This window comes from Notamacropus eugenii, chromosome 2, assembly GCF_028372415.1.
Source record: "Notamacropus eugenii isolate mMacEug1 chromosome 2, mMacEug1.pri_v2, whole genome shotgun sequence".
Taxonomy (NCBI): Eukaryota; Metazoa; Chordata; class Mammalia; order Diprotodontia; family Macropodidae; genus Notamacropus; species Notamacropus eugenii.
The window spans coordinates 428,075,549-428,096,002 of NC_092873.1; the positions used below are offsets into that span (position 1 = coordinate 428,075,549).

The 20,454-nt window shown below is 39.0% G+C and overlaps 1 protein-coding gene across 16 annotated transcripts in view; it reads right to left on the reverse strand.

Annotated features, from left to right (window-relative positions):
- Positions 1–20,454, reverse strand: part of HHAT (hedgehog acyltransferase) — a 607,669-nt gene that overhangs the window by 483,586 nt on the left and 103,629 nt on the right. For all 16 annotated transcript variants that reach the window (XR_011973339.1, XR_011973345.1, XR_011973344.1 and 13 more), the window contains one exon: positions 19,332–19,503. Coding sequence is in view for 8 of the 16 variants with exons in the window: in XM_072637867.1 (XP_072493968.1) it covers positions 19,332–19,503 (172 nt within the window). In the remaining 8 variants the exon portion in view is untranslated. The remainder of the gene's footprint in view (positions 1–19,331; positions 19,504–20,454) is intronic.

A 20,454-nucleotide genomic window follows, 5' to 3' on the forward strand; every position in this document is an offset into this window, starting at 1 on the left:
GCCAAAGACCTGTGATAGGTAAGGTAAGACTTGGGTAGCCCTTAAGCCTCTAGGCCTGCCACATTACTTCTTATGAAACTCTGATCCATGCTATTCAAAAGAGGCACAGATTGGTCTGCCTGTCCCTAAAATACCTGCCCATAATCTCATCTCAAAAAGCAGCACTGTAATTGCTACAAGTCTACATTCACTGGGCAGATGTTACAGTTCAAATCTGGCAACAAGCTAATGTCCATCAACAAAAAGTAAGGTAACTAAAGGCCAAAAAGGGGGTAAAATCATACAATTATAATTTATCACTAGTTCAACAAACATGTTTCTGTAATATATACAGCATGGTAAGACAGAAAGAGTACTGGTTCTGGAGAGTCCATATTCTACCTGTGACGCTTACCTTGGGCAAATCATTTAACCTCCTTGCTCCTGGGTTTGTATAAACAGGCATCTAGGTGGTGCGGCGAACACACAGTGCTATCTCAGTATTCAGCAAAACCTGAGTCTAAATCTGACCTCAGACATTTACTAGCATTGTGATCCCGGGGTAAATCATTTAACTTCCCTCTGCTTCAATTTCATCATCTATAAAATGGGGTAATAACACCTAACTCCAAGGGTAGTTGTGAGGATCAAATGAGATAATATTTGTAGAGTACTTGGCATAGTGTCTGACACAAAGTAGGCACTTCATAAATGTTAGTCATTATTATTTTACTCTCCTGTTGTTAAGATCAAATGCGATAACACAACACTGGTAAAGTTACTTTGCAAAGAAAGTACTCCAGAAGTATTAGCTACCATCATCATCATCATCATCATCATCATCATTATCTATAAAATTAAGGGATTGGATTGTTTGACTTCTCAGGTTCCTTTCATCTCTAGATCTATGAAAAGTACCAACAAAAGAACATGCTACCGGTCTCTTGGTTACTGCTGGCTTTCAGGCAAAGCAACATAGATTTACAATAAGCAATCTCATTATGGCTGACTACCACACAAGGCATAACTGGGTTTAACACAGGGGACTCTTTCACTCATCACAGCCTAGTTAGCTAACCCAGATTCTAGGTTCTTTTATAGAACAGAATCTTCTCCAAATCATACATAGCTCATTAACCTCATTAACCTCAAACAGCTGGTTTACTCATACTAGTAAGGCAAAGGACATGTGGTTCACAACAAAGACATTTAAACAGCAATTGTAATAACAGTAAACAAGAGAACATTCCTCCCACAAACCTTAAGCTTATTCTCCCACAAATACACACACACACACACACACACACACACACAGTGCCTTAGAGCACACAAGCAAAGTAGTACACATACGCACACTGGGAATTGATCACTAAGATGCAATGCCCAGTGGAGATCATCAGAGGGCAGCTTCTATGGAGGAGCAGATCCAGCAGAAGAATGTGATGGTATCGCAAGAAGACTGAGGGCATCATTTACTCTGACATATCTGTGCTCTGCAGGTATGCTTTCCATGTTGGTGCACCCTCCATGCAGCTGCTGTGAACATACACAATTCCAATATTGGTATGCCCCTGGCATGTAGATTCACTCTTCAAATATGTGTGTATTTGTAGGAAAGTGAGTTCAAAATACATACACAGAGCATTCTATTCTTACTAAGCTATTTCACAAAATACTTTTCTTGTAAATTGTGTTTTCTGACTGACTAGTAAAAAGCGTGGAGAATAGCTTGTGAGCTAGAGCTTAGAAAGAATTCATTAACCACAGAGTACCGGGGAACCTGGGATAGCTAATTGGGGGCCCTTCCACATATTTCACTCTGATTGCCACAAGCAAACAGGACAATAAAAGGGAATCAATTGTCCTGGGTATTGTGGAAGGAAGTCAAGTATAAGCTTCATTGTCCAGAATGGACCATATGATAGTCTATGAGGTCCTTTCCAACACTTGAGACATTAGTAGGATTCTGGGGGCTTAGGGTGAAGTCAAGTCACAAAGAAGAGACAAAGAATGGACCAAGAAAAAAGATGAGAAATGTTTCTATGGTTCACATTAAACCCTATGTTATCATAGCGTTTAAAACTCTCAAAATTCAATGTTACAAATGTCAACCTTTACACAGCAGCTAAAACCACAGACCAGACAGCTAAGCAACAGAGAGAGAACTCCACAGAGAAAAGAACATGATTCAGCCCCATTTGAGGATCCCATATATAGGCTTTTGAACACACACACATGCATGCATGCGCGCGCACACACACACACACACACACACACACACACACTTTACAAAGAGAAATAGGTAGTTTCAACCCTGATCAAAAATAAATGACCAAAGAGTCACAGAGATTATGCAACCACTGTTAACTCTAAAAATATCAAAGAACTCACATGGATTTATCACAACCACAGTTAATTCTAAAAAATTAAATTAAAGTGAAATAAAACCAAAGAAATAAAATGGTGATCATAAGCATAAAGCTTTCTTTATTCCACTGGAGGAGGGAAACTAGACACATGTACCAGGGTCCTCTCCAGTAGGAGACCTGAATTAGTGTGAGCAAATCTCAGTCCTTATACCACTGGCTACACAGTGAGCTGTAGCCCTGACAATGAGGGGTAACAGCAATACCAGACAAGTCTGATCTATAACAGGACTACATGACCAGAACATGGGCACTACAAGTAATTGTCAATGTTCAGAGACCACCTGGGGCTGGTGGGAAACAATCCTAGGGCTTTGCTGTGGCTGAGACCATCCAGAAGGTGAATACAAAGGATTGTTGTTATGCTAAATTCAGGGCACAGTTTGCTTGCTGGGCCTTAGCTCTGGAAAACAGGGTGTCTCCTAATAGTAAAAAGAAAGGGGTAGTTTTGGCATAGGGATCCCGACAGTAGCAATTAGATAAAAGAAAGGAAACGGATGTCAGAAATCATTATAAGCACAGAATCTCAAGCTGGAATCAGACTCTTGGCCATCCTTAGGAGGAGCTGGAAATGATACTTTCAAATCATAACTTGGCAATATAAGGATTATGAAGATTGATCTGGATGGAAATGGCAAAGCCCCTTGCATGGCACTATTGAGATCAGTCTTTCAAAAGTGATTAAACCAACTGGCTAAATGGCATGACCCTTTAACAGTCAAGGTTGGCCTAGCCTCCATATGCCTTGCTTCCTGCACCAGCTGTAAGTCTTTGTTCAGGCCCACACTTACATTCCAAGCTGGTCCTGCCCAAGTGCTTCCTTTCAAAGGAAACAGAAAGGTAAGGAACTCTATTGGTTTTCTATCAGGGGTCCCACACAACTCTGGAGGCCTGTGTTACTCCAGAGTCAAATGTCTGGGGGTAATCATAGTTCACAAAATATGGCTCAAGCCTCCATCCAGTTCATTATCAGCAAACAAGGAAGGAATTGTAAATCAAATAGCAATGCATTTAATTAAGGCAAAAACAGGGAGAAATATAACAAGGAAAAATAAATTCGTGAGATAATTCTTTGTCTTTCCCTCCCCTCAAAAAATAGAAAGAGAAGAACAATTTCCTACAAATTCCTATTCTGATGGGAATAGGAACTATTTATTACTTCAGACTGATCCTGAGGTTATATTCAAACATATCTCACCGCTCCAAAGGCTGAAAGGAACTTCAGAGGTCAAACAAACCAACTATTATACCAGACTGCTGAGACAGACGCTGCTCTCTACACGCCCCCCCCCCCCCCCCCCAAATGTCTAACAACTCCACTTTAAAACCTCCAGGAAGAAGCGATCTACTACTTGTTGAGTCAATCCATTCTACTTTTGAATAGCTCTTAAAAACCAGGATTTTTTTTTCTTACATTGAACTAATATCTTCCTCTATTAAACTATCATTCCTATTGGGTCATGCAGAACCAATCTGATTCTATTTCTACATGAATAATGATAAGTAATTAAGGTAATCTAACCAGTTCCTCCTAAGTCTTTTCTGTTTCAAGTCAAGCATCCATAAGTCCCACAATTAATCCTGTCACAGCATGATCTCCAGTCACCTCACTACCCTGGTCAGTCTCCTCTAAGCTACAGTTTGTCAATGTCCTTCTTTAAATAGAATGACCGGAAATGAACATAACACAAATGCAGTCTGTCCAGGGCAGGATATAGTGAGACTATCACTTCCCCTTTCAGAACACCATAGTCTCTCTTGGCTTTACCCAGCTTTTTGGGGGGGGTGGGGGGAGGAAAGGGATTTGCAAACTTTTCTGTTTTCCAAGTGAAGGCGTTGATTCATTCTGATGCAGTATTCCATTAACCTCCCCTACCTTCCACCTACAATCTTTTCTCACATCAAATGTTATCTTGGTTGGCTATTGTCCTTCACTCCTGAAGACCAACATGACATTACCATGATAAAGTGAAATTTAAGTGTGTCCAACTGTGGCTGATCAGACCAATACAAGCTCGGAATGTACATTTCCTTTGTGCTGTCTCAATTCTATTTTGCTCATAGAGCACAGCATCCTTTCTGATATGGGCACGCCATGCTGAGCAGTCCTGTGTCAGTGTCTCCCATGTTGCACAATCAAATCTAAAGTTCTTGAGAGGGACCTTGAGAGTATCCTTGTATCGCTTCTTCTGACCACCATGTGATCGCCTGCCCCATATGAGTTCTCCATAAAAAAGTCTTTTTGGCAAGCATACATTTTGTATTCAAACAACATGGCCAGCCCATCAGAGTTGTGCTCTCTGAAGCATAGTTTGAATACTTGACAGTTCAGCTCAAGTAAGGACTTCAGTGTCTGTGACTTTATCCTGCCAGGTGATCCTCAGAATCTCCCCTAAGACAAATCAAATGGAAGCGATTCAGTTTCCTGGCATGGAGCTGGTAGGCTGTCCATGTTTCACAGGCATACAACAATGAGGTCAGAACAATGGCTCTGTAGACCTTCAGTTTGGTAGTCAGTCTAATACCTCTTCTCTCCCAAACTTTTCTTCGAAGTCTCCCAAACACAGAGCTAGCTCTGGCAATGCATGCATCCACCTCATTGTCAATGTGTACATCCCTGGAAAGTACACTACCAAGGTAAGTAAACTTGTCCACAGCATTCAAAACTTCTCCATTTTTGTAACCGATGGTTACACATATGGATGACGTGGTGGTGGCAGATGGAGCACCTGTATTTTCTTGGTGTTAATTATTAGGCCAAAATTAGCACAGGCAGAGAGATCTCAGCTTCAGAGGCTGCATTCAGTGCACAATCATCTGCAAACAGAAAATTATGCACCAACACTCCCTCCGCTTTGGTCTTGGCTTGTAACCTTTTCAAACTGAAGAACTTACCATCGTCCTTTATTGCTGAAGAAGACCATGCCATCAGAGAAATGATGACATGACTTGCACTTGACTTTGTTTGGAAACAGCAATAGTTACTATTGATAATCACTCCTCCCAAGTTTCTCTGAAATATTCTCTTATATTATAGCTGAGATTTACAAGGTAGAAGAACCTCCTTAATAGGCTGATCCTTCACCTGGAAGATGGTCACATACCTGAGAGCCAGTGTGGCTTCAGAAGGGGCTGAGGAACAGTAGATAAGGTCTTTGCTGCCTGACAGCTCCAGGAGAAAAGCCAGGAGCAGAACAGAGGTCTGTACACAACATTTGTAGATCTGACCAGGGCCTTTGACACTATTAGTCGTGAGGTCTTATGGAAAATTACATCAAAATTTGGTTACCCAGAGAAGTTCATCACTATTGTACATCAATTTCATGATGGCATGTTTGCCTGGGTTCTGGACGGTGAACAAAGCTCTTGTGCCTTCCTAAGTCACTAATGGAGTGAAACAGGGTTGTGTGCTTACTCCCATGCTTTTTAGTATGATGTTTTCAGCCATGTTCTCAAATGCTTTCAGTGAGAACGAATATGGCATCAAATGTTATCTAGTTACATCTTGACCAGTTGCTTTTTGGATATCTCATATTGGAAGTTCCAAAAACAACTCAAATTCAGCACTTCTAAAACAACTCATAGTCCTCCCTCCCCCTGCTTCAAGCTTACCCTCTTGGAAAGACATTTATGAATGGATGCAGAGTAAAATAAGCAGAAAGGGAGAACAATGCATAACATCAATGTCATAAAAACAAATAATTTTGAAGGACTCAAGAACTTTCATCAATATAATGATCATTCATGATTCCAGAGGATCTATGATGAAGCATGCTACCCACCTCTGAGCAAAGAGACGATAATGCACTAATGTACTGAATGAGATGCACATTTTGGGCATGACCAATATAATGATAGTTATCTGTTAAAAAAAGTTTTTTGTTTTGCTTTACTTGCTTTTGCTATTTATTGGGGGGATGGGAATAAAAGCTTGACAATTGAAGAAAGAAAACTAATTGGGAAAAAGAAAAACTACAGAGTACTGATCAATGCAGTCAATCATCATGACATCAAAAGACTAATGAAGTAGACTACCCACCTCTTGTTGGCAAAAAAGTTGATGGACCATAGGAGAAAAATGAGAAAGAATACCTTTTTAAGCATGACCATTGTTTGGAGTATTTTGTTTGACTATATTTATTTGTTGGCAGAGGAAACAGTAAGTGGATATTTACGGGGATATAGAAAATAAAGAAAGAAAACAGAATTAACAAAACCTTTAAAAGTACGCAGAGGAAAACAAAAAGTTCAAAAGGAGACACAAATAGGGCAATTCTGTTACTATCATGTTATATTTGACAAACACTTTTTAAAAAACAAACCACAGTCCACGGTTTTATACACAATTTTTTTTGCCTTTTTTTGTGCAGGAAATGTTCACATTTGTTGATGATTGTTAATAATAATAAATATAATAATAATCATAATAAAAAGAAAAGTTACATTTGAAAAAAAAACAATGGCAATCCCATGAAATCCACCGCTCCTCCTGAATCCCTATGAGGAGAGGGAGGGAAGAAACATTTATTAAGGTCCTTCTAGGTGCTGAGTAATTGTACTAAGCACTTTACAAATATTATCTCAATTGACTGAGCTCAAGGAAGGCTACCAATACACTGGGTGAACCACTCATGCAGGACTTATAAGAGAACAAGTACATAAGAAAACAAACACCCACACTGATGATATCACAAATACACTGAACCATCAATCTAGTTTTTTTTGAATACAGCATAATATATTATTGTTGTCATTCAGTTGTTTGTCATAGCTGATTCTTCATGACCTCATTTGGGGTTTTCTTGGCAAAGATAATGAAGTGGTTTGCCATTTTCTTCTCCAGCTCATTTTATAGGAAACTATGGCAAAAATGGTTAAGTGACTTGCCCACGGTCGCACAGCTAGTAGGATGGATTTGAACTCAGGCACTCCTGGCTCCAGGACTGGTGTTCTATCCATTGCACCACCTGGCTGCCATAATATCAGCGTCATGTTCCAATAACGAATCCTATCCCAAGTCTCAGAGGTATTTTGGAAAATTTGCCTTCTTGCATTAAGTTTCTTGTTCACACAATAGAATCTGAACAAGAAAGAGGTGGTTGCTTCAGTCTTTTTATCTGCTACTCTGTGATGGAGTCTAACTTGTACTTTGTGCATAGGAGAAATAGATTACTTTCTGTAGGTCACTGAAAAATTCCCCTTGCCCTCCATACCTACTTGAAGCAAGATCTTTGAATCCTTTATCGTTCTTGTTTGGTCTCGTAACTAATGTATGCCATTCTAGCGTCTTAGTCATTAGGAATTCCTTTTTTAATTTATACATAATGGACTTTCCAATTTTTGTTGTTGTTGTGATAAGCCTATATCTCAATTGTCTTTGAATGGCAAAGATGATACTCCTACTAAGTCCCAAAGCAAACAAAAGCAGTTTAAGGCTAAGTAGAGTGCTCAAGCAGAAATCCAATTACCAAAAAAATACTTTCTAATTAAATCTAATGAACTATTTCCTTCTCCTCCCACTGAAGTAGTAGATAACTACTTATACTTCCCTTCCTACTTTGTGGTCTTTGAGCATTGTATTTTTATTCTGGTTTTATCATGAAGGGTTTAAATAAAGCCTCAGGTCTCTATTAGATGTTATTACACAAATACCAGAATGAGGATTTATTGGGTTTCATTTATTCACATCAGCTATGAAATGCTACAAGAGTACAATTCACACATGTTTCTTAAAGTCAAGTGTATCTTCTCTTACCTATCATGATGACTGTTCCAAAAACAACAACAATCTAAGACAATCTCTGGTCAAAAAAAAAAAAATCATAAGGGATAAAAGAAATGTATATATAACCTTACTCAATTAATTTCTTAATGACTGTTCCCTGATTGACAAGCCCAAATTTAGTCTTTGGTCATGGTGTGTGGTGTGTGACAACATTCTTATCTGTATGAAAAGTATGCCTGATCCATCAATCTGTAAACCAAAATGGTTTACATCCATCTCTGATACTTAGTATCAATGAGACCTTAGGCAAATCACTTCACTCTGTGCCTCAATAAAATAAGGCGATTGGATTCAGTGATCACATATTGTTCTGCCTGCCTCTAAATGTAGACCCCTATGAGCCTGATGCAACCATAGTTTGTCCTGAGGTCAGTGGCTCTCAACTGTTCTCTAAGCAATCCAACTGAGTCACTTCATAGGATAAACAGTTAGTGATCATTTTCCTCACTATACTCCATGTCTTTGAGTAAGAACTGACAATCAGCTCCTAGAATTACCTGGTAGCAGGTTGTTGTGTTTGTCCTTCCTTCTGAAAGACGACCATGGCATCAAGATGATGACATGATTTGATTTGAGTGAAGGAGGGCTGTGCAAGGTCACCAACCTCACTTTTTTCTCTTGAGCCATCTGGGTCCAGTGGCCTTATATTCATCAGGATGCAATGTGAGACCCTGGCTCTTTCAGGCTAAGGTCTTATCACATTCTCTCTTTGAATGAAACAGACGGAGGTAAGAGGAGGATAAAGCACATAGTCAAGGTCACAAGGAAGCTTCACTCTCTGAACAATCTTGGATAGTTCGTCTTAGCTTCCCGAAGACTTTCAAGGACAGAAAACAGACAGTCATTCTCAGTATAGTTATACTTTCATATTCCAGGAGAACATAAGATTCTTGAGGACAGAGATCTCTTTTTATTTGGCTATTGTATGTGTATCCCTAGTGCTGAGCACTGTGCCTTACATGTGCTATATGATTCATAATGTTTTATTTCATTCATTAGTTTTATTTGGTTATTCATTTATTAGCTGAATTGAATCTATCCAATTAAAATCTCTTATGCTGTCATCTAAACCTGTTTCCTTGTTTAGTCTGCTACAGATGTGAAGGACAGCACATTCAGCATGGAGATAATAAAAATCCTTCCTATACCTCTAGATAAACAAAAGTTAAATCACCTCTTAGCTTTCTCCTTTCCAGGCTAAAAACACTCCTAACTCCTCTCACTTCTTAGAAACCCATTTTTTTATCATTCAGATCATTTTGGTCTATTTTCTCAAGTCATCATCCAGCTTCTCCAAAACTGTGGCCCAAACTGGACAATCTATTCTGAAGAGGGTTTGTCTAATACATCAGATGGTGGGTTGTCTGTGACCAGCTAAGCAACTGCAATGCCATCTTGGGCAAATAACAGCTGAGCGGCTGGTAAGACAATGGCTTGGTTGCCCCACCCCACCCATACTGTGTGGCTACCAAGTCTTGTCTCTCTCTGGGAGGCTGCACTTTCAGCTTCTCTGGAAATTGAGTCAGGGGGGTGGGAGAGTAAGTACAACCAACATTTCCTTGAGAAGGAATAAAAATAAACTAGAAGAAATTTTATTTTGAAATCTCTAAGAGAGTATTAAAAAGACTGAAAGGAAAACAAATGCAACCCTGTTGCCATGGCATTCGTAATGTCCTCTTAATCACAGACAGTAGAGCACACATTAACTCCAGCAGACAGGCCAGTTTTACTGTTACTTTTTCAAGTTCTAACATAAAAGGATTTAATATCATCCACACAGAGTTTATGAGCGTTCTTTTCATCTGAATAACTGCTCTGTATGAACCCCCTGATAAAAATGTCCCGCTTTTCCATCCATCTGAATTAACTGTGCAGTCCCTATTCTTTAATAAGGAATTAAATTCAACTGAATTGAACAAACACTTATTAAGGGCCTGCTATATACAGGGTACTGTCAGGGGGTGGGAGAGAAATAAAGTTTGGGTAATACTCATTTCCTGCCATCATTGATGAAAAACATGGATCATATGGTCTGGGAAGAGGGTTAGATAGAAACAGGTAAACATAGCATATAATCTTACAAGGAAAGCATATTAGAGAGGTGATCAAAGGAAGTATTCTGTGAGATACAAAGTAACAGGGAAATTAGGGAAGGTTTCATGAAAGGGATGGGAGGTAGATAAGCTTGATTTAAAGGAAAAGGAGGCCGGGGAAGGAGAGAGAGAAAACATTCTATGCCTAACAAAATGGAGAATAGCAAAATCAAAGACATGGAAGTAAAATATAGGGTATGTTCATGGCATCAAGGAAATGGTAAGGAATACTATGAAATATTGTTGAAGTGGGAGGGGGTTAAGTATAAGAAGACTGGAAGTGTAGGAGAGAACCAGGTTATGAAGAGTTTTAAACAGCAGAAGATTTTATATTTGATCATAGAGGTGATAAAGAGCCATTGAAGTTGATTTAATTGGGGGTGTAAGGAGAGACACAGTCATATCTACATTTTAGGAATATCACTTTGATAGCTAGGTGGAAAATAAACTATAGCAGAAAGAGACTTGAGGCAAGGAGATCAAGCAGAAAGCTATTGTAATAGGGCAGGTCTGCAATAGGGTAGAGGCAATGTCATAGGAAAGAAAAGAGTATATAGGAGAACTCAGCTTGGGTCATGTTGAGTTTAAGATATCTAGGGGACAGTTTGAGATGTCCAAGAGGAAATTGTACATGTGAAACTGGAGCTCAGGAGAGAGGCTAGAGCTACACAAACAGATCTGAGATCACCTGCATAGAGATTCTAATTGCATCCATGGTAACTAAGGCCATTAGATTTGGCAATTAAGAGTTCTTTGGTAATTTTGGAGAAGGGGATGTCAGTTTAATGATGAAGTTAGAAGGCAGAGTGCAAAGAGTTAAGAAGAGAATGAAAGGAAAGAAAGTAGAAGCACCCTCTGCAGATGATTTTCACAAGGAACTTAGCCCAAAAACGGGAAGAAAGATATGGGGCAGTAGGTAGTGAGGATGGATGGATCAAGTGAAGGGTTTTTAATAGGAGGAAAGTGGGTGACATGCTGGAGAAGATGGCATGGAAAAGGTACACTTGTTCTTGTACAAAAGTGTTGCCTTGACAAGGAGAATGGCCACCTCTACATGTGAGACAGAGGGAAGGAGATAATGACAGAACATATCAGAGTAATGTGGGATGAGGAGATAAAGTGGACAGGAAGCTCTCAGTAAATGGCCTCAATTTATGAGTTCAGGTTTGATTTTTTTCAGTGAAAAATGAAACAAGATTCTCAGCTGCCTAGGTGGGGACAAGGGGAGTCATGAGAAGATTGAGGAAGGATAAGAAGGTTTGGAAAATCCACTATGATGAGTGACATAGGAAATTGATAAGAAAGATATAAAAGTGCCTTGCTGCAGTGAGGTACCAGTTGAGATTATATAACGTAATTGTGGAGCGGACCTAGTCAATACGGTTTTACTATTCTCTAGCCTCGTTCAGCCTCATCTCAGCAGTGAAAAGGAATAAAGGGAGAAGATAGTGGGAATAATCCAAAGTTAAGGCTTAACACAAGATCTGCCAAAGAATAAGGGGATAAGAGACGAGTAAGAAGAAAATAGTGAAGAGCTGAACTGAATTTCCAAAGGGCCAAGGTATGGAAAGGAGGAGAGTGTACAATAGACAATAGTTTAAGAAAGAACTGAGGGATGAAGGAGTTGGAGGTTATAGGGAAGAGCAGAGTTAGACAGAATAAAACAAAACAAAAATAAAACCATAAAAATGGTGCATTTTAGGGTGATGGCAAGCTCAAAGGTCTCCATAGTTGTGGTAAGGTAGAGTAGGTCATGGGAAATTACTACATTTAGGAAATGGGAAATCAGGTTATTTGAGGGAGTAAAAATATGTATGTTGAAGTCCCCTAATAAGAGAGCAGGAGTTAGGGAGGAGAGGAAGAGTGAGAGCAGCCAAGCACTGAAGGAAGGAGAATGTCCTGAAGTCAGTAGATAACAACTACTAGAATCTTTATTAAATAAAAAACCTGGATTGAATGAACTTCAAAAGAGAAAATGTTACTGAATAATGGTGGTAGAAGGACAGCCTGAAAGTGGCAATGAAGAACAGAGTATTCCAGCTCCCCACAACAAGCAGCCAATCAAGGTGTGTGAGTAAAAGTGCAAGCAATGTTGAAAAGAGTGGTCAAAGGAAGCTGTGTCATCAGGAGGGAGACAAGGTCAGTGAGCGTAGGAAGAAGAAAGGAAAAAGTGTAAAGATGAAAGCAACTTTGTTTCTTATGGAGCAGTCATTGCAGAGAGCATAGCAGAAGGGATGGGCAGGTCTTGAGTGGGAGGGTCAGGCTGAGAGACTGGAAGAATGTGGCAAGTAGGGTGGTGCAGCGTGAACTGAACAGAACCAGAAGGAGAATTTATACAATAACAATATTATAAAGAAAAACAACTTTGTAGAACTTGAGAAATCAATGGCAAAACACGATTCCAAAGGACAAAACATGAATAAAGCATGCTAGCAATCCTCCCAACAGAGATGATAATAAGCTCAAAACGCAGAACTAGACATACAGTCTTGGACATGTCCAATGCAAGGATTTGATTTGTTTGACTGCGTGTGTTTGTTACAAGGATTTTATTCTTCCTTTTTCTTGTTGTTCAATTAGGTAGAAAAGTGGAAGAGGAGAAAAAAGTGATGCTTATTAATTGAAAAAATAATAAAAATTAAATTATGAAAAATGAAGTTCTTTAGATGATCTCTGAGGTCTCTTCTAATTCTAGCATGCTATCTCACTTGATATAAACCTATAAGTTTAACTATCATCTCTATGCAAATAGCTCTAAAATATACACATGTACATAATATATGTGTATCTGTATATATACGTATCTCCTAGTTTCTCCCCTGAGCTTCAATCCTACCGGACACTTTAAAGTGTATGTCCTGTTTCTAGCACAAATTCAACATATCCGAAACTGAACTCATTATCTTTTCCTCTCTAAATCCTTCCCTCTTCCAAACTTCCTATTTCCATCAAAAGCCTTCTAGCCTCTCTAGTTCATAACCTCAGAGTTCTGCTGTACTCCTTACTCTCCTTCCCCTATATATGCAATCAGTGGTTAATCTTACCATTTCTACCTCTACTACATTTCTTGCATTTGACCCCTCCTCTTCACTCACAAAGCTACCATTTTGTTCCAAGCCTGCTTCACCTCTGACTTAGCCTACTGAAAAAACCTCTCAACTGGACTCCCTACCCTAAGTTTCACCATTTCAATCCATCCTCCACACTGCTGCCAATGTAATTTTCCTTAAGCACTGATCTTACCATGTGACTTTCTTATTCAATCAACTTTAGTGGCTCCCTATTGCCTCTAGGATAAAATAGTAAATCCCCTATTTAGCTTTTAAAACTCTTCACTACTTGGCCCTAAGTTATCTTTCCAGCCTTCCTGGACATTACTCCCTCTCTAACACTCCTTATTCCAGACAACGGTCTTCGCTTTGTTCCTCACAAATGAAATTCTTATCACCTACCTTGCAGACTTTCCACTGACCATCTCACATACCTGAAATGTATTCCCTCTGTACTTCTGCCTCAGAGAGCCTCTCTCTTCCTTTAAGATACAAATCAAACACCACTTTAACTGCAGGGTCTTCCCTCCCACACTACCTTGTATTTAACTACTTTGTATATAACTGTGTTCATTTTCTTTATATTTTTGCTGTATATATGCATATATGCGTGTGTGTGTATATTCATATATTTGTTGACTACTCCAATAAAACTTAAATTCCTTGAGTGTAGAATTGTTTCATCCTTTCTATTTGTATCCCAAGATCCTACATAGTACCTGGCACATAATAGGTACTTCATATTTTTTTGACTGTCTGATCCTTCCTCACTTGGAAATCCAAAGTGCTCCCATAGTTTCAATGATTATTTTCACGTAGATGATTCCTGAAGCTCTCTCTCCAGCGCTGAATTCTGGGTTCACATTTCTAAATGTTCAGCGAGTATCTACTGGTAAGTCGAACTCATTATGTCTTAAAGTAAGCTCACTGTCTTTTCCCCGAAGTTGTCTCTTCCTTCTAACTTGCTAAAAATGGTACCACTATTCTCCCAGTAAGTCAAATTTAAAACCTTACATTTCTCCCTCTCCTTCATCCATCCCCACATCAATTGATTGTTAAGCTCTATTTAACTCCTAAATAACTCAGATGTCCCCTTTCCTTTCCATTCTTAGTCACCTACCTAATTTAGGCCCTCATTACTTCTCACCTAGACTATTACAACAGTCCTCTAAAGACTACCTCCAGTCTTCACAACCACTAATCCTTTTCAAACAATGCTACTAGAGTAATTTTCTTAATTCATTTATCTGATCATATCATTCCACTTCTAACCTACAAATTTTTCACGACACCCCACTGTCTACCAAATAAAATCCACAATCCTTCAACAGTTCTTTTGGATAATGAAGCAAGCAATTATCAGACTCAATTCCACTCTTCTTGCCCAATCCTCTGTATTACTAGATGACGCCAGAATCACCAATCTAATAACAAAAGCGTTAAAGGCAATAAAACAATGTGAATAACAAGTAAAAACCATGTAAAAATCATTCTCAGTCTCCACATACAAATGGATGCACTGTCTAATGGCTGAAAGGGTATTGGTTATTCAGTTGCTTTCATTCACATCTGACTCTTTGTGACTCCATCTGGAGTTTTCTTGGCAAAGATACTAGAGCGGTTTGCCATTTCCTTCTCCAGCTCATTTGACAGATGAGGAAATTGAAGCAAATAGGGTTAAGTGACTTGCCCAGAGTCACACAGCTAGTCAACGTCTGAGGCCAGCTTTGAACTCAGGAAGATAAGTCTTCCTGACTTCAGACCTGGCATTCTATCCACTGCACTACCATGCTGCCCCTAATCACTCCCTAATCCCCAGTAACTCCCCTCTCTTATATCCAGAAAGGGATAGCAATCACTTCAGAATTCATGGCTCTGATATATTAACCTTAAGGGTCAATGCCTACTCACTTTCTGCAGACATTTCGGTGCAGAACAGAAAACTGTTGTTGTCATGGGGCAATCTAGAGATCTGTGAAGTCTCTCACCTTGGCCCCAGGATCATCAAATTCCTGCTAGGATTCTTGGATTTGGAAATGTCAGGGTAGAATCACTTCCCATATCTTTCCATTCTCTCTCTCTTCCCCTCCAACCACAGCCGATCACTTGTCTCCCCTCCCCATCCCTATTCATTCCTACAGTTCTGGAAATGCTGGTGTTCTTCAGAATATTTCCTGCTGATTACATTCTTTACCTGGCTATGCTACTACTCTGCAAACAGACATATGCCTTCTGGAAAATGTAATACAGGGAATTTTTCCCCAATGTTCTCATATCCCTAAGCATTACAGGAAACAAAGTCCTAGGAACTTTGCTCTTTAGTCATGCCCACTATGGTATGTACCTATCATGCTCAAAACTCTGAGGCTGAAAATTTAAAAATCAATTCTTGAGTTCAATGAGCTTATATTTCACCAGGGAAACAAAATATATACAAGAAAAAACAAATGGATGATTTAGGGAAGAAGAGAGCATTCATAACTGAGGCAAATAAATCATGAAAGTATTTATTTGAGATTTGGGATACCTCAGCTGGACTTTGAAGAAAACAAGGCCACCTAAGAGATGGAGATGAGGAAAGAGGGAGTACAGTTCATAAATGGAGAGTTATTTGTAAAAATATATAGAGATGGGGGGTGTCAAATGTTGAGTTTAGAAAACAGCTGGTATTCCAATTTAGTTGGAACACAGAATATGTGATGGCAAACATGTTTGATAAAGCTAGAAAGGTAAGTCAGCACTAAATTGTGGAAGACTTAAATGCCAGACTGGGATGGCTTGTGTTGGATGCCACCAGAAACAGGAAAACAGTAAAGGTTTTTGAGCAAGGAAATTCCTGTACCTATCATTCCTTAGCCTTTCATTCAAAGCCCTCTATTATCTAATCTTGTCTCATACAACTCTCCTTCCTATACTCCTTGCTCAAGCCAAACTCTGAAATCCTCTGTTGTCCATGCACAACCTGAATTTCTCTGTTTTCATGCCTTTGCACAAAGCTAGGACAGGTGAGCCTTCCACCTCATGCCCTACTGTTAAAATCCTCCTCATCTTTCAAAGACCAGTCAGAGTAACCTCCTTCATGAAGCTTTTCATATTATGGAAGTGATCCCTTTCCTCTGAATTCTCAAAGTATTTTGTTAATACTTTTCTTATGCACTTAAAATATTCTATTTTGTCTCATAATCATCTGGATCCATGTCTTATCTCTGCTACAAGATCTTTGAAGGCAGGAAACATGTATCATTTATCTTTGTATTTCTCCCACTACTTCACATGGAGCTTTGCACAGAATAGGAGTTTCATAAATAACATATTTTCCATAGGCACCAAAACATTTACAGTAGCACTTTTTTAAAGTGTCAGAAATTAGAAATAATTAGAAGCCCATGAACTGGGCAATGGCTAAGCACTTTACAGTTTGTGACTTTAATGGATTACTACAGAATTGTAAGAAATGATGAATATGACAAATACAGAGAAGTACAGGAAAACTGCTGTGAAATACAAGAAAGCAAAGAGAGCAGAACCAGGAAAACAACATACAATGACCACAGCAACATGAATGGAAACAGCAACAATAAAATAATTAAAACTGAACACTGTAAAATGATCATAGTGAAGCTCGGTCCCAAAGAAGGGATACGAGAAGACTCTTTCTTCCCCCTTTATAGAGGTAATAGACCTGTGGGTATGCAACAATAACAGTCTCCTATTACTGTTAAATTTTGCTGAACTCTTTTCTTTTTCTCTTTTTTATTCTAAAGGGTGACTTTCTAGGAAGAGAGAGAGGAAAGATGTTAGAAAAAGTGTGTGATGTGAAAACAAAATTTATCAATAAAAATTATTTTAAAATAAATATGCTATTGCATTTATTTAAAGAATCATAAAATGCAAAATAGCATTGAATAGCCCAAGTATTTAATTGCTAACAGTCCACAGTATAAAGGAAAATTCAGAGCTGCATGGCATTAATCACAGAATCCTGTAAGTAGGTGAGTTTTTTAATATGGATGGGATAAAAAGTATTTTAACAGCTAGAAAGGTGATAGCTAAGCCCAAAAGAATTTTTAGTTAAAAGTAGGACAGAATGCTAACTCAGCAATAAAGATATCATCTACTCATTTTTCTTGGCTGTCTTTTATAATGTAAAAGTACACACACACACACATACACACACACACACACACACACACACACACACACACACACACACACACACACACACACACACACACAGTCTGAGGAAGAAGTGCCAAGACCTCATGCTTTGGTTTGGTTTGGTTTGGGTTTTTGCGTTTTGTTTCTTAATTGTACATGCCATCATTTTTCACAAACTGGTTGGCATCTGACTTAAAATGTATAATCCTCTAATCATATCAGGCTGTTTGTTTTTAAATCATATATTTCATTTTCTAAAAAAAAACAGCAGCCACATCTGAACTAATTAACTGGAAAGTTCTTACTTAGGAAAAGATATACTAAAAATGCTCAGTGTCTTTGAAAAGCCTTCTTCCTTCACAACATATTCAACTAGCAACACTTTGGAAGCACCTATCATGTACAACTGCACTGTGCTAGGCAATCAGGGTACAAATACAAAAACGAAACTGTCTCTACCTTCAAGGAATTTGAACCCAAGTGTTCCCTTTAGCAAGTATTCCATGGTGCCCATGCCATGTGTAAGCCTTAAGAAATACTTATTAAATTGAATAAAAAGTGATCTTAACAAGAAAGGCCTCCAATAGGAAAAGACACCTTACATGCCTCACAAGCATTGGGGTCCCCCTATTCAAAGGCACAGATACAGAAATTTAGAACACATGCCTAAAGCATCTCTATTCTTCTTTAAAAATATAAATTACAAGATAGAGAAATATCTGGAAGTCAATGAAAGGTAACAGAATTATACTGTTTCTCCCAGGAGGGTGATGTTGGATGCACTCAGAAGAGCACACTTCCCACCTGGGCTAAAGGGTATTGGAATCTATGGGAACATCTGGCTATACTGGGTTAACTTACTGTCAGGACCTGAAGAGAGAGAAAAGAAATGAAGTAGGTCCACTTGGGTATCATCTTTTTTGGTACAGATAGAAAGCGTAGGATGGCTTTCATGTAATTTTAGTATGAAAAATAAGAAAGGATGATCATTTTTTCTCCATTGGTACTATTTAGGGGCACACACCCACTCAAAGGTATTAGGCTGGTTTTAGGACCTACTGAAAAGAATTAGAAAGCCCTCCCATCTTATCCTAACCCATCTCCAACCCTAGGCCAAATATCTAATAATTCAACTGTACAGATTTACCAACTCAAGTGAAATATAAAACCTCCTCCAATAACTTTCTCACTTCCATCAGATTAGTCAGTAAAAGGGCTTAGCTTGCTTCCAAAGACAATGTCAGACACTCTGAGCAGCTGCAGATCATTACCTCTTTTGGTTAGAAAGTGAAACAACTAGGAAAGCTAAAAGTTTAGGATGTGACCCCTCTATAGGTCTGCTACCTTGTCTCTGGTCTCCAGATACATATTACATCTATATAAAACTTGAGTGAGCTGTCTAAGAAATATGTGCTGCTAATTGTGCTGCTGGCCAGTTAAGTGGCATGCTGGATAGAGCACTGGGTTTGGAGTCAGGAGAACCTGAGTTCGAATTTGGCCGCAGACACTTACTAACTGTGTGATCCTGAGCAAGTCATTTAACCCTATTTGCCTCACTTTCCTCATCTGCAAAATGAGCTGGAAAAAGAAACTGCAAACCACTCTGGTATCTTTACCAAGAAAACCCCAAATGGGGTCATGAAGAATTGGATACGACTGAAATGACTGAACAAAAGTCACAAGATAGATGAAAAGAAAGAATATGGATAGGGCAGCCCTTATTGGTACAAAAACTACACAGTCACTGGGAAGTCTCAGTGATGTGAAAAAAAAATCAGTAAGACATTTTTTAAAAGAAAAAAAATAAAGCAAATGTCAACCAATATTTTTTTTTACTTACCTAAGGCCCAAGCAGGTACAGTTTCCAGAAGGAAACTACTGCTATACAGAGCATGCATATACATTAAATGAATCATCAGTTCAGCTAACCACCACCAGCAGAGAAGGCGACTTACTCCCAGGACAAAAATGCCAAGATTGGCCTTTAGGGAATAAGATTCTTGATTCTGCATCTAAAAAAGGAAATGAAAGAAGAAATTAGACCATGTATTTTTAAAAGAGTACATCAAGCATTTTCTCTAATAACTGCTTTTTTATTAAACACTCAGACAAGTGTTTTTATTGTTAATCCCAATAAAGCACTACTTGGGGTTGCTCTGGGACTTTTCAATGAAATTAGATTGAAAAAGCTACAGTTAGGGCTTAAAAGCTTTGCACCAAAGTTAACCACAGCTTCCCATCAATGATCAGTTACTTAGTGATTCCTATAGGCTAAACCCTATGCCAGGATATGTATCCCTTCAGCTCAATACTACCACCTTCCAAAATGCAACTGCTTCTCATGTATAAGAACACACTGCTTTCTGCTTTATCTGTTTTCCTTGCACTGCTAAACCAAGCCCTAAGAAAGGAAAAGCTGACAGAAACTGGACAAAGTATGTGAAGATGCATCAATTCCATGGCTCCTCTTTTGCTCTCCTCCAACACAGGTGAGTGTCTGATCTTCAGCTTGCTGAGAACAAATAAGCTGACAGTCAACAGAAAGAAGGCATTTGAATTAAGTGAGAAAAGCTTCCCGGAGAAAGTGGGATTTTAGCTGGGAAATAAAAGATTTCAGGAGGTAGAGATAAGGGGGAAGAGTATTTCAGGCTTGGGTGGCAGTCAGTGAAAATGAAGAGTGGGGAGAGACAGCAAGCTTGGTGGAGGGACAGCAAGGAAGCCAATGTCACTGAATCAAGTGTATAAGGTGTAAGAAAGCTGGAAAGGTAGGTGTGGAAGGGCTAGACTATGAAGAACTTCGAAGACCAAAAGGAAGACTTTGTATTCGTAGTCTGGCTCTCTGGCAATTATCTCCTTCGAGGTCATGGAAGTCATTCCTGCTTGGTACAACCTGCTAAAGCTGCTGCTCTATCAGCACAGCTCTCAGTTGTACAGAGGCACCCCCATACCATGATGAAACATCA